General features: G+C 48.1%; 1 protein-coding gene across 3 annotated transcripts; it reads right to left on the reverse strand.

The window, feature by feature from the left end:
- Positions 1 to 5,529: 5,529 nt before the first annotated feature.
- Positions 5,530 to 9,750, reverse strand: LOC139177178 (sialic acid-binding Ig-like lectin 14). 3 transcript variants are annotated; one of them, XM_070771568.1, is made up of 7 exons: positions 9,595 to 9,750; positions 9,109 to 9,498; positions 8,632 to 8,895; positions 8,355 to 8,402; positions 7,321 to 7,530; positions 7,082 to 7,217; positions 5,530 to 6,811 (listed from the first exon to the last, which is right to left on the reverse strand). In XM_070771568.1, the coding sequence occupies exons 1-7, from the start codon at positions 9,629 to 9,631 to the stop codon at positions 6,796 to 6,798; spliced, it is 1,101 nt and encodes a 366-aa protein (XP_070627669.1). In that variant the 5' UTR covers positions 9,632 to 9,750; the 3' UTR covers positions 5,530 to 6,795. The 3 variants fall into 3 exon arrangements, with proteins under 3 accessions (XP_070627669.1, XP_070627668.1, XP_070627667.1); XM_070771567.1 differs by having other exon boundaries at positions 7,321 to 7,533; XM_070771566.1 differs by having other exon boundaries at positions 7,321 to 7,575.
- Positions 9,751 to 15,007: the final 5,257 nt, after the last annotated feature.

Here is a 15,007-nt window from a genome sequence, read left to right on the forward strand (position 1 = left end):
TCTTTGTTAATTTGATTAATATGTGTCTTGGGGTGTTTCTCCTTGGGTTTATCCTGTTTGGGACTCTCTGGATTTCTTGGACTTGGGTGCTTATTTCCTTCCCCATTTTAGGGAAGGTTTCAACTATTATCTCCTCAAGTATTTTCTCATGGTCTTTCTTTTTGTCTTCTTCTTCTGGAACCCCTATGATTCGAATGTTGTAGCGTTTAATATTGTCCTGGAGGTCTCTGAGATTGTCCTCATTTCTTTTAATTCGTTTTTCTTTTATCCTCTCTGATTCATTTATTTCTACCATTCTATCTTCTAATTCACTAATCCTATCTTCTGCCTCTGTTATTCTACTATTTGTTGGCTCCAGAGTGTTTTTAATTTCATTTATTGCATTATTCATTATATATTGACTCTTTTTTATTTCTTCTAGGTCCTTGTTAAACCTTTCTTGCATCTTCTCAATCCTTGTCTCCAGGCTATTTATCTGTGATTCCATTTTAGTTTCAAGATTTTGGATCAATTTCACTATCACTATTTGGAATTCTTTATCAGGTAGATTCCCTATCTCTTCCTCTTTTGTTTGGTTTGGTGGGCATTTATCCTGTTCCTTTATCTGCTGAGTATTCCTCTGTCTCTTCATCTTGTTTAAATTGCTGAGTTTGGGAGTCCTTTCTGTATTCTGGCAGTTTGTGGAGTTCTCTTTATTGTGGCCTTTCCTCGCTGTGTGTGGGTATGTAGAGGTGGCTTGTCAAGGTTTCCTGGTTAGGGAAGCTTGTGTCGGTGTTCTGGTGGGTGGAGCTGTATTTCTTCTCTTTGTTCAGTCGCGCTATGGGGAGGGAGGGAGGGATGCTGCAAACAAATGACACTGGCGTGCGCTCGCAGTGCCTCAGCCACACTGGGTCTGCCCCCGCTCACGGCGCGTGTAGCCTCCCTGCCCACACTGCTCAGGCTCTAGGTTGTTCCGCCGGGAACAATCCGAGGCTGGCCCTGGGTTGCATGCACCTCCCAGGTCCAAGCCGCTCAGGTTCAGGCACTCAGGTAGTCCTCAGAGGCGCAGACTCAGTTGGGGCTGCGTTTTGTGCTCTTCCCAGGTCCGAGCAGCTCAGGTGATGAGGTGTTTGGCGAGCGCCAATGCTGCGACTTATCGCCTCCCCGCCACTTGCTTATCTGGGTGTAAAACTGGCGCACCTTCTCAGGCAGATGTTGACCGTCCAGACCCCCAATAAGTTTTAGTTAGCAAAGAAGCCAGTTTTATAGATAATGTCTCTCTGGGGCTGCGATTGCCCCCTTCCAGCCCTGCTGCCTGTCACCGGAGGGGGAAGGTTTGCAGCCGGCTACCTCTGTTTAGTCCTTTGTTCCGTGTGCGGGCTGGCGGTGTCTTAGGTTAGGGCTGGCTTTTCGCATGGTAGATATCCCACAGTCTGGTTTGCTAGCCCAAATTAGTTCTCTCAAATAGCGCTCGGGGCATTCAGGCCAGATCCTTACTCTAAGCAATGCAGCCCGTGCCTCCCTGCCCAACCCCCGCTTGCTAATGGCGGATGCAGGCGTCTGCGCTGCTTCTCCGCTGGAGGAGTTACCGTAGGGCTCGCAATCTGCGAGTTTTAATTGTTTATTTATTTTTTCTCCCTGTTATGTTGTCCTCTGTGCTTCCAAAGCTCGGCACGGATTCGGCAGTGAGAAGGTTTCCTGGTGTTTGGAAACTTCTCTCTTTTTAAGACTCCCTTCCCGGGACGGAACTCCGTCCCTCCCTCTTTTGTCTCTTTTATTGTCTTCAATATTTTTTCCTACCTCCTTTCAAGGAGTTGGGTTGCTTTTCTGGGTGCCTGATGTCCTCTGCCGGCATTCAGAAGTTGTTTTGTGGAATTTACTCGACGTTTAAATGCTCTTTTGATGAATTTGTGGGGGAGAAAGTGTTTTCCCCGTCCTACTCCTCCGCCATCTTGGCGCCTTCCCTCTGCAGGCAGATTCTTTACTGACTGTGTGGATCACAACAAACTGTGGGAAATTGTTCAAGAGATAAGAAGACCAGACTACCTTACCTGCCTCCTACAAAACCTGTTTGCAGGTCAAGAAGCAACAGTTAGAACCAGACATGGAACAAGAGACTGGTTCAAAATCGGGGAAGGAGTACGTCACAGCTGCATACTGTCACCTTGCTTTTCTAACTTATATGCAGAGTACATCATGAGAAATGCTGGGCTGGACAAAGCACTAGCTGGAATCAAGATTGCCAGGACAAGTAACAATAACCTCAGATATGCAGCTGACACCACCCTTATGGTGGAAAGTGAGAAGGAAACGAAACAGCCTCTACATGAAGGTGAAAGAGGAGAGTGAAAAATCTGGCTTAAAACCCAACATTCAAAAAACTAAGTTCATGGCATCTCGTCCCATCACTTCATGGCAAATAGATGGGGAAACAATGACAGACTTTATTTTGGGGGGCTCCAAAATCACAGCAGATGGGGACTGCAGCCATGAAATTAAAACATGCTTGATCCTTGGAAGAAAAGCTATATTTCCTTCCAAACCTAGACAGCATATTGAAGAGCAGAGACATTACTTTGCTGATAAAGTTCTGTATAGTCAGAGCTATGGTTTTTCCAGTAGTCATGTATGGATGTGCGAGCTGGACTATAGAGAAATTGAGTGCCAAAGAATTGATGCTTTTGAACTGTGGTGTTGGAGAAGACTCTTGAAAGTCCCTTGGAATGCAAGGAGATCCAACCGATCCATCCTAAAGGAAATCAACCTTGAATATTCACTGGAAGTGTTGCAGGAAGGGGGACCCCTTCCAGGGCCTGAAACTGGGCTCTTGTCCAACACTCAGAAATGGATTGTCCGAAGAGACATATGTGCTGACAAAGCAAGAGCCCAGAGGGTTCTGAGCTTGCTAGGCGAACTCTCTTTCTGCAGGTCTCAGCCCTGCATCTCCAGGATCCTGGTGCTGGAGATGGGGGCAGCGTCCAGGGTGGGAAACCCTGGAACCCAGCTCAGCTGTGCAGGAGGGTTGCTGTCAGCAACACAGAGCAGCTGCAGTGCCTGGCTCTCTGAGATGAGAAGGGACGAGGTGTTCTGCAGAATCTTGAGGGCTTTTGGGGAAAGCCCAGCAGGAGAGCTGGGGGAGGCTGAGTTCTCACCATCCGGCCTTCCCAGGATCTATTAGCATCTGTGCATATATCTTTGTGTATATTGCATGTGTGTGTGGTCTAGTGCATGGGAGGTGGGGCGGGGTGGTGATTTTCTCGCTGTTCTTCCCATATCTGATCGCACTCAAGTGCACACACCCCCCTCCTTGGAGGCGGTCCTAGGAGCAGGACCCAGCCCTGGAGAGCAGAGGTCCTGTCCTACCTGTGATGTTTCTGAAGGAGAGGCTGATGCGGAGGTTCCTCAGGGCATCTGGGGCAGAAAGACATGGGCTTGCTGCAGAGGAGGAGTGGGATGGAAACTGACCAGCACCCCAGGAGGGAAACCAGGAAGCGGAGGGCTGTCCTTCACGGCCACTCCCCACCTCAGCTCCCAGTGCGTAGACCCATAGAAGAGTAGGCTGGCCTTCTCTCTACACACTCACACACACACACACACACACACACACACACCACTGCCCTGAGGGACTCAGCCACCCCTCCACACTCATAGGAGACATTGAGATGGATGGCTCTCTCCATGGTCACCTGAGATCCTTGGAGATTCACCCAACATGTGAGGTCAGTGCTGTGGTCCTGGGGCCTCAGGGTGGGGGTGAACTTCAAGGAATGCAGAGTCTCTGGGTGCAGCAGCAGCAGCGGTACCATGTCCGCATCCTCCAGCCCAGGTCCAGGTGCCTCCGTCTGGGAGGAAGTGCCCCAAATGTGGGGAAGGAAGGAGGAAGCCCCAACAGGAAGCCAGGAAGGCAGCAGGTGATGAAGACTGGCTGGCGAAGAAGGGGGAGGTGGACTCCATAGGCGGGTCTGGGAGGGTATCGATAAGAAGTCAGGCTGTTTCACGTTCTCCCTCCAACCTCTCCCCCCTCCCCTCTGCCGCAGGCTGCAGGGGAGAGCATGAAGCCCCAGAGCTGGCAAGGTTTCACCATATGTGACTCTGAAATGTTGTTGTTTACTCACTATGCTGTGTCCGACTCTGCGGCCCCAGGGACCATAGCCCGCTGGACTTCTCAACCCATGGGATTACCCAGGCAAGAATACTGGAGTGGGTTGCCATTTTGTTCTCCAGGGGATCTTCCCAACCCAGGTACTGAACCCACATCTTCTGCATTGCAGCCTGACTCTTTACCACCGAGATACCAGGGAAGCCCAGATGTGACATGATCACCTTCCGAATGATTTTCATGTTCACCATGGGATCGCCCCGGGAGCAGTGAAACCAGAAAAAGAGAAACAAAGTCCAGCCCTGGTCATCCGGCTTGACCCACCTACAGCTGAAAAACACCGAACGTTCTGGAAAAGAATATTGAAAAATTTATCAAAACCATTCCACTTCAGGCAGGAAAAAAGTTTCCAGACCCCCAAACAGTGGAGGATGGAGCCCAGGAAGGAAAACTTGAACATTAAAGCTCCTTTGCCCAGAAGGGTTATCAGAATACGGCACAGGCCTACGGGTCTACGTGGACCTGAGTGTCTGTAGGACCAGCCCCCGGGGCACTGCTGCTGCTGCTGTCACTTCAGTCGTGTCCGACTCTGTGCGACCCCATAGACAGCAGCCCACCAGGCTCCCCCGTCCCTGGGATTCTCCAGGCAAGAACACTGGAGTGGGTTGCCATTTCCTTCTCCAATGCATGAAAGTGAAAAGTGAAAGTGAAGTCCTCAGTCGTGTCTGACCCTCAGCGACCCCATGGACTGCAGCCCACCAGGCTCCTCCGTCCATAGGATTTTCCAGGCAAGAGTATTGGAGTGGGGTGCCATTGCCTTCTCCGGGGCACAGGCCCATGCAAAATGGGGTGGCTGAAGTGAGCGCCTTGCCCCACTCAGTGCAGACCCCCGAAGCCCGGACTTCACAAGAATGGCATTCAGGACCCCTCACACTGCATGCCCTTGTTTTCAAAGCCACGTGAAGGCTCAAGCCATGTATGGAAATAACCTGTGATGTCAATGCTCTTTAGGATTGATATTTCATAAGGTTTCCTAAATTTGACAGTGCCCCTAAACATTCTACACCCTCCCAGTAACCAGTTCTGGAAACCAAAACAAACAAACAAAAAAAACCCTTTCTTTAATATTTATTTAGAAATACTCTGTTTACATTTGTTAGTTTCTTAAAGTGTAAAAATCTTAAAATTTTTTCAGAGGGAGGAAGGATAAATTGGGAGATTGGGATTGACAAATACACACTACTGTATCTAAAATAGATAACCAACAAGGACCAACTGTACAGCCCAGGGAAGTATACTAACAATGTTGTAAAAATGTATAATGGGAAAGAATCTGGGGAGAATATATGTATATCACTGAAACACTTTGCTGTACTGTGAAACTAATACAGCATTAGAAATCAATTATATTTTAATTTTTAAAAAGTCACATCCAGACTAAAGAATTCAAATTAACAAGAAAAAGACTGCCCAATTTTTATTTTTTTTAAATTACATAGAAGTGATTTTTATTTTTTAAATTTTATTTTATTTTTAAACTTTACAATATTGTATTAGTTTTGCCAAATATTGAAATGAATCCGCCACAGGTATACCTGTGTTCCCCATCCTGAACCCTCCTCCCTCCTCCCTCCCCATACTCTCCCTCTGGGTCGTCCCAGTGCACCAGCCCCAAGCATCCAGTATCGTGCATCGAACCTGGACTGGCGACTCGTTTCATACATGATATTATACATGTTTCATTGCTATTCTCCCAAATCTCCCCATCCTCTCCCACTCCCACAGAGTCCATAAGACTGATCTATACATCAGTGTCTCTTCTGCTGTCTCGAAAGAATACATTTGAATCAGTTCTAATGAGATGGATGAAACTGGAACCTAGTATACAGAGTGAAGTAAGCCAGAAAGAAAAACACCAATACAGTATACTAACGCATATATATGGAATTTAGAAAGATGGTACCAATTTTTATTTTAAGTGGGCAAAGATCGAAACAGGAATTTCACTAAAGAAGATATTCAGATGGCTCAACATCATTGTACATGAGGGAAAGAAACTAAAAAGGCAAGGAGATACCGTCACAGTGGAGTGCAGTGCTGAAAACTGACCGTGTAGGTAATACAAGTGCTCCTGAGGGTGTACAAAGCTCAGAACCCTCACATATGCCATGGGATATAAACTCATTTAACTACTCAGAAGAACTCTCTGAGGCCACCTTCTCAAACTAAATATATGCCAAATTTATGATGAAGCAGTTCCACACCCACCAGGAGGAAAGTGCTAGCCCTCCTATTTTCATCACACCATTCACGTCAACGTTACTTTGAATGAGCCAAAATTTGCAAACGAAGGCAATGTCATCATATTTTAGAGTCCATACAGAACTGGAGGAATAGTCATACATAAAATACTATTTTCAAGACAAAACCAAGCAATACCAAGAATGAGTTATTGATACATGTAAAAACATGAGTAATCCCATACTAAGCGAGGTAAGTCAGAAAGTCGCCTTTCAATGGCATTGACTCTTCCCACTGTCACGCAGTCATCTCCACAAATAAAGGCTCGTGGATGCAAAGGGCACAGGGTTGGAGGCGAGAGTTTCCAGGGAGAAGCAAACTGTGATGTCCCCACGTCTGTCCTCTGGGCTCTGCATCCTCAGGTGAATCTCGTCATGAGAGGGAGCGAGGCTCAGCCATACCCCTCAGCCCAGCTCCTAGTGGCCACCACACCTGCAGAGCCAATAGAGTCTCAGGTCCGAGAGTCAGACCCATTTCATTCATTCTGGGCTCTGCCTCAAGGCATATGCGACCTTAGTTCCTCAACCCAGGATCGAGCCCCTGCCCCCTGCAGTGGAAACTCACAGGCTCAACCACTGGACCAACAGGGAAGGCCCTGGAGAGTCACACAGCTTAGCTCCAGGCAGGACAGGACCACCCAGCCCCACCGGCAACTCCAGAGCCATTCCCCGGACGTCCGCGCAGGGGCACAGGGGTGCTCACCTGGTGTAGTAGGTCCAGGTGAGGCCATAGGTGAGGAGGAAGCCAGCCCCCATGAGGGCCCCTCTGATCAGGGTGAGGACCAGGGGCCAGGAGCCCTGCTGCTCCTCAGTCTCACAGCTGCAGGGAGGGGGGCCTTCTGGGGAAGGGAGAGGGGGTGAAGCTCAGTCCCCAGACCCAGCTCTCTCAAAGGCACACACCTGCCAAGGCTGCCCACCCCCAGGACCTGTCCTGTAACTCACTCTGCATAGAGAGGCTGAAGGAAACTTGCTGGGAGCCCAGAGGGTTCTGCGCTCGGCAGGTGACTTCTCCATCTCCAGCCGGTACTTGTGGTATCTCCAAGACCCCGGTGCTGGAGATGGGGGTAGCCTCCAGAGTGGGAGACCCTTGGAACCAGCTCAGCTGTGCAGAGGGATTGCTGTCAGCAACACACAGCAGCTGCAGCGCCTGGCCTTCTGAGATGAGAATAGATGCGGTGTTCTGCAGAATCTTGAGGGCTTTGGGGGAAAGCCCAGTGGGAGAGCTGGGGGAGGCTGACATCTCCTCCTCCCTCCTTCCCAGGATCTCCTGACTTCGCTGTCTCCTCCCCTGGCTGGCCATCTGGGTTCCCTGTGGTCCCAGGGCTGGACCTTCCCACCCTAAGCAGGCTGAGCCAACGTGTCTGGGCCTCGTATCTTCAGGGGAGGCTTGGTGTCTCAATGGGACAGGCCTGGGCTGTTTGGTGGAAAGAAAACCCAGAGCCTCAAGGCTTGAGATGTTGATTCAGTGAAGGCAGCAGGAGATGGGACTAAGGAGGCTTTTGTGCAAGAAAGCCACACAATAGAACCATGGTGAAGGAAATGGGCTTTGAACAGGGTGTGTGAGTGTGTATATATGTGGGGTGTATGTGTGTGTGCCTGTGTGAATGTGTGCCTGAGTGCACGTGTGCCTGAGTGCACATGTATATGTCCATGAGTGTATGTGTACATGATGGGTGCCTGTGCTGTGGGTATATCTCTGTGTATATGTGTGATGTGTATGTGCCTGTGTGTATGGGCGTTTCTGTGTGTGTCTCAGTGTATGTTCACGTGTATGTACTATATGTGTGTGCCTGTGTGTGTGAGTCTCAGTGTGTATTGCATGTGTGTGTGGTCTAGTGCATGGGAGGTGGGGCAGGGTGGTGATTTTCTCCTTGATCCTCCCCTATCTGATCACATTCAAGCCCACTCCCCTGCCCCACCTTGGAGGTAGTCCCAGGAGCAGGACCCAGCCCTGGAGAGGAGAGGTCCTGTCCTACCTGTGACATTTTTGAAGGAGAGGCTGATGTGGAGGTTCCTCGGAATATCTGGGGCAGAAAGACATGGGCTTGCTGCAGAGGGAGGAGTGGGATGGAAACTGACCAGCACCCCAGGAGGGAAACATGGAAGGAGGGGTGGGTGTCCTTCACGGCCACTCCCCACCTCAGCTCCCAGGGCGCAGACCCACAGACGAGTAGGCTGGCCTTCTCTCTACACACACACACACACACACACACACCACCGCCCTCAGGGACCCCATCACCCCTCCACACTCACAGGAGACGTTGAGAAGGACGGTTCTCTCTAGGGTCACCTGCTGGATTGTCACCCGACAGGTAAGGTTGGTGCCGTGGTCCTGGGCCCTCGGGGTGAGGGTGATCTCCGAGGAGTGGAGGGTGTCTGGCTTCATGGCATCAAGGGCGTCCCCCGCCCAGGAGAACAGGAGAGGGTGTGGCTCATCACAGGCTAGTGACAGTCTGCAGGTCAGCTTTGTGGGGCGGCCGGACTCCAGAGGCTCCAGAAAATGGATTTCGGGTTTCCCTGGAGAAAGGGAGATGAGGAGACAGAGGGAGATGCCTGGACGCAGGGGTGTGGGGACCCAGAGGGTCAGGGTCACAACTCCTTCCCAGTTCTGGGTCTCTCGTGAACCCTCAAACCCCAAGACCTGGAGCAGGGAGGGCTCCTATACCCTGTTCCTGTTCTAATAGAGGAGTCTCCATGGGCCAGGGTCCTCTCCTGGGCCCCCTGTCATACCTGTCACCAGCAAATTCAGCTTTTTATCTCTGTAACTGTATCTCACATCATATCCTCTCTCCACTCGGAAGTAGTAGACTCCTGAGTCGCTCAGCCTGGCCTGTCTGATGCTCAGGGAGCAGTCATTGTTGTTGGGGTCCCCGAGGAGGCTGAATCGGCCCTGGGTCTCTGGTTTCACTCGTTTCCTTGGGTCGTTTGTGGCCACAGCATCATTGGTGTGCTGGTCTTTTTCCCGGAACCAGTAGATGAAAAGTTCGGCAGAGGAATACCGGGGATATCCCAAATTCCAGGGGTAGGAGAAGGAGCAGGTCACGCGGACGTCCATGCACGCCTTCACCGCCACTGATTCCTGCACTTCGAGCCCGAACCCTGCCATTTCCTGCAGGGACCCTGGGGAACACAGAGGCTCAGCGGCAGCTCCAGCCCCTCCCCACGCGTGCTCCCCTCCCCCAGCCGTGAGCCCCGTCCCCCACCTCCCCCACTCACCCCCCCACAGCAGGGGCAGCAGCAGCAGGGGCACCATGTCAGCATCCGCCAGCACAGAGCCGGTTCAGGTCCCTCTGCTGGGGAGGGAAGCGCCCCGAATGTGGGGAGGGAACGAGGAAGCCCCAACAGGAAGCCAGAGGGTGACGGAGACAGAGCCTTGGCCAAGCACAGAAGGGGAACTTGGATGCCCCAGGCCATGGAGGAGGGGTGGCCCTGAGAAGGCAGAAGGTCACACCCCACACCCCACACCCCAGGGGGAGATCCTGAGGCCCCCAGAGGCCGAGAGGCTTCACCGCACGTGGCTCTGACATGACCACCCATCCAGTGATGCTCGGGTCCACGGTGGGATCGCCCAGCAGTCGGCACAACCAGAAAAGAGAAACCAGGTCCAGCCCTGGTCATCGGGTGGGACTGACCCTGCAACAGAGAAACACTGAACTTTCCAGGAAAGAACATTGAAAGATTTCTCAAAACTATTCAGACTTGGGCAGGAAGACTCACATACGCTGGAGGGTGGAACCCAGGAAGGAAAGCTGAGCGTGAAAAGCTCCTTTGCCCAGAAGGGTTTTCAGAACAGGGCACACGGGCTGTGCGTCGTCATGGATCTGAGGGTCTGTGGGACCAGCCGACCAGGACAGGCCCACGCAGTGGGGTGGTAAAGGAAGAACTTTGCCCCATTCAGCTGGGACCACAAAGTCCAGACCTCACACAGAAATACAGTTCACGACCCCTCACTCTGGATGGCCTTCTTTCAAAGCCACATGAAGGCTTAAGTCATGTGTGCAAAAAACCTGTGAACTTACTGCCCTTTTGGGAAAAAATTCTTTAAGATTCAGAAATTTTACTATGATCATAAACGTTTTAGACACTTTCAGGAAGAAGCTATGGGACTGATGGAAAGTTTCTTTTACAGTTAGATAGAAATATTAATATATTTTTTACTTTTTTAAACTACAGAAAGAAAAAGATATGTCCGTCAATTAATCGTGCCAGTGGAAATACTGTATTTTCTTTCTACTCTATTTTAGATATAATTAATCTTATTTCCTCATATAATGGGCTTCCCTGCTAGCTCAGATGGTAAAGAATCTGCCCTCAGTGTGAAGACCAGGATTCGATCTCTGGGTCAGAAAGATCTCCTGGAGAAGGGACTGGCAACCCACTCCAATATCCTTGCTTGGAGAATTCCATGGACAGAGGGCCCTTGCAGGCTACAGTCCATGGGATCACAAAGAGTCAGACATGGCTAACTAACACTTTATTAGTAGAATATTCACATTAATTAATATACATGCTTATTCTCCTAAAAAGAGGCAATCAAAGAGGATCAGGCCAAAAGTATGGGGAACAGGTGTTACGCAGGTGTGATAGGTGTGCCTGACTTGTGAGAAAAATGGTATGGTGGCCCAGTGCTTAGCACTCTGCACTCTCACTGCCTCTGGCCCAGATTCAATCCCTGGTCTGGGAACTAAGACCCCACAAGCCCTAGGTCATGGCTTAAAAAAAAAAGGAAGAAAGAAAACTAGTCTGCAATAACTGTCTTATCTTTTGGTTTTCAGCATTTTATGTTTTGTGATTGATTACATAGGTTTCTCATTTCGAAAGAAACTCAGATGTGATGTGCCTGTGATATTGAGACTTTTAGGAAATATATATTTGACCTTCATCCACAGTTCCTGGCTCACAGATTCATGCGTTCTTGGAATTTATTGATTGAAAAGAGATATGGCAGCTTCTTTGTTCATTTGCTCTTTGTTCTCAGTCCCTGAAAACACTTCAGGGCCACACCAGAGACCTAACGGTCACATTTTGTATTTTGGGGTCCATGTCTGTATTGCATTCTGTGACACCATTTTTTTTTCCTTTTTTTTGCCTAAGGAGGGATCTGAACACTTGAGTCAATGTCATGCTCCACAGAACCCTGGCCTTGGGGTCCTGGTGAACAAGAGGGGATGAGCTCTCTCCCTCACTCCTCACCGGTTGCGGGAACATTGCTGGACAAGCAGGCGCTGGAGAAGGCCAGGATCCACAGGGCTGTGCAGCACACCTTCAGAGCGGCTGGTGTCCAGCAAAGGTCAAGCTGGGACGGTCAAAGAACAAGAAACAAGCAGTGTTGGTGAGGATGTGGGGTAAAGGGAACCCTTGGGCACTGCTGGTGGGAATGTGAATTGTGCAGCCACTATGCGGACACTGTGCAGGTTCCTCAAAACTAAAAACAGAACCTCAAGCACTTTCACTTTGGGGCCTTTAAAGAAGATGAAATAGGCAATTTGAAAATATATATGCACCCCATGTTCATGGAAGTGTTATGTACATTATTGAAGCCATGGAAACAACTTCCATATCCGATGATGAGAGAATGAATAAAGAAACTGCAGTGTGTGCATACTCGTGATCATTCTTCAGCTATAAAAGAGAAGGAAATCCTGCCTTTACAATACATGGATGGTACGTGAGGGCATTAGGGTAATGAAACACGTTAGACAGAGGAAGGAAAATACTGTATGATCTCACAGGTAGGTGGAACTGAAAAAAAAACAAACAACATAACGTCATAGATAAAGAGAAATAACTGGTGGTTCTCAGAGGTAGAGAGTGGGCTCTATGGCAAAATTGGCAAAAGTGGTCAGAAGGTACACATTTCCAGGAATAAAATAAATAAGTCATGGACATGTAATGTACATCATGGTGACTATATTTAAAATGTTAAGGACACTAATACAGTTAACAATACTGCACTGTACATTTGAAAGTTGCTAAAAGACTAGATCTTAAAATTTCTCATCACACAAAAAAATTTTACCCTGTAGATATAAATGTTAATTAGGCATATGTGGTGATCATTTTGTAATATGTACATAATAAATCATTATACTGTACACCTGAAACTAACACATGTTATACCTGTATCTCAGAGAGAATGTGTGTCTATGTAGGTAAAAGATTTGAACAACGTCAATTGGGGGCTTGGATGAGAGCGGTCCAAGACTAAGAGAGTGTCCCCTGCTTGACAGGCTCCAGTGGCCTTTCAACAGCTGCACAATCGGTTACTTACGTTACATGTCCTCTGTGGAAATACACAAGATGTAGTGTGGCTTCTAGTGTGGCTACTGTCCCTGGTTCACTGATTAAATCTCCAGAGATGAAAACAATGAACACTGGATGAGTGTGAATGCCTTTGTGATAAAATTCACAGTGCATTGGAAATAAAAGAGAAATTCCCTAAAAAGATGAAGGGTGTCTTTAGATAACATCATACTTAATGGAGTAGCATAGGTTCCACCCTAGCAAGTCAACAAATATCGGTAAAAGGTATAACAATTGAAAGGAAAAAAGAAAGATTTATGTTCATAAAAGTTCTACATGTAGAAAAATCCAAAAGTTTATACCGATACATTTAGAGGTTTAACAAGAGAGCACAATGACTTGAGACAAATTCTAATTTGAAAAATCCATTGCAGACTTCCCTGTGGTCCATGATCAAGCATCTGCCTTCTAAAGCAAGGGATGGGAATTTGATCCCTGATAAGGGAACCAAGGTCCCACATGCCTTGCCACTCGGCCAAAAAAGATCAGTTACATTCTCATATCACAGTAATATAAAACTGTATGAGAGCCATTGACAGTTGCATCAAAAATTAGGATATACCTGGAATCTATCTAACATTTAGAAAGGTATACAACAAGAGGATATACAAAACCTCAATGGAGAAAATTATAAATCTGTCTTGAAGGACATTAAAGATATAAATAAATGGGAAAATATACCACATTAGGGGTTTGAAAAAAGAATATAAATATCCATTCTACTCAAAAAAATGTGCAGAATCAAAATGTATGTCACTGCATCCCAAGTGGACATCTCTGGAACTCAGTAACTCCACTGTAAAATTTATAAGGAAGCAGACATTTCAAGGAAGGCAAGGGAACCTTGAAAAGAACAATGTGTGAGGCCTGGCTCTGCAAGTTGTGAAGATACATAACCCCCTGCCTGCTTGCTTAGTTGGACAGTCATGTCTGACTCTTTGCCACCCCATGGACTGTAGCCCACAAGACTCCTGGGTCCATGGGATTGTCCAGGCAAGAATACTGGATTGGGTTGCCATTCTCTTCTCCAGGGTATATTAGAGCATAGTAGAACCAAACTTTTGGACTGAAAGAGGGATGGTCAGGTAGACTAGTGGATCGGAAAAGGGAACCTAGAAATAAACCCCAACCACAGGAAGCATCATGTGCAATAGAAAAGGTGATAGAAAGAAGTGACAAAGAGATAGGCGTTTCAATTACTCTGTGGGCGACAGGGGATCTGAAGCCAGTCAAATGCAACTGCACCTCTAACTCATATGGGAACCAAAATCAAGTGCAGATGGGCTGAAGATCTATTTAGAGAGACAAACAGTAGAGCTTCTGCAAGACACTGCAGCAGGTGTCTCCATGAACTGCGTGGGATGGGGGGGGCAGGATTCCTGAACAACACAGAAACAACGCCATCTCTAAGACAGACGCCGAAATCCCGAGCTGTATTAAAATGAAGAACTCTTCATAACAGACATCCCTGGGAGTGCCGAATTGAAAGCCATCAGGTGGGAGAAGACACTGATGACACAGATAACCATCAAAGTAACAGTAGCCAAAATATGAGTTTCTACAAATGCCTAAGGTAAAAGAAATATACAGAAATGGGGCCAAATGAGCAGGACTTTCATCGAGGGCAACGTATAAGGAGACCGTCAGGGAATGGAAAGCTGCCCCACGTAACTGCAGTCAGGAACCTGCACATTAAGACACTAACAGGGTATGACTATACGTGCTCCAAGTAGCCAGCTATTAAAGTCTCTCAAAACACCAACTGCTGGGAAAGTGTGGAGCAGTGGTTGTTGAAATGTAAGTTGGCCCACACGTTTGAGAGGAAAACAGCTTCATCCAGCAAGCCAAGCCTGTGCTTACATCAGGACTCAACACTTCCACTCCTTGGATGCATGTTCTAGAGCAGCCATGATGAATGGTGGCCAAAACCCACATGTGGCAATTGAAGGGTTTAAAGACGGTTATAAGGCTGGGTGTTTGGAGGGGCCACATGAAGTGCTGTAAGGTGAAACGACACTGGGTTTCCAGATTTAGTACAAGAAAATGAATGTAGATGATTGTGGGCCCGATTCCAATGTGTCTGTCAGTTCGACCACATCACGCACAAGCAATTCTGTTGAATTGAGTTGAATTCTCAGAATTCAACTCAACTCAATCCAACTCAATGTTGACACTGTCTACCTGTAAATAGCATCACATCCTACAAGACTTCAGTTCTTCCAGACTGCCCCTCCAGTTTCATATGCCTGTTTCAAATCCAGGTTGTCACATGTACACCTGATCTGCTGGTTACTCATGATTCATTCAGTTCAGTCACTCCGTCATG

Source organism: Bos indicus, chromosome 18 (assembly GCF_029378745.1).
Source record: "Bos indicus isolate NIAB-ARS_2022 breed Sahiwal x Tharparkar chromosome 18, NIAB-ARS_B.indTharparkar_mat_pri_1.0, whole genome shotgun sequence".
Lineage (NCBI taxonomy): Eukaryota > Metazoa > Chordata > Mammalia > Artiodactyla > Bovidae > Bos > Bos indicus.

Coding starts and splice junctions, on each gene's coding strand:
- LOC139177178 (XM_070771566.1), bottom strand. CDS start 9,631: ATGGTGCCCCTGCTGCTGCTGCCCCTGCTGTGGGGGG. Junction 8,896..9,108: donor GCTGAATTTGCTGGTGACAG/GTATGACAGGGG, acceptor CCCTTTCTCCAG/GGAAACCCGAAATCCATTTT. Junction 7,218..7,320: donor CTTCAGCCTCTCTATGCAGA/GTGAGTTACAGG, acceptor TCCCTTCCCCAG/AAGGCCCCCCTCCCTGCAGC.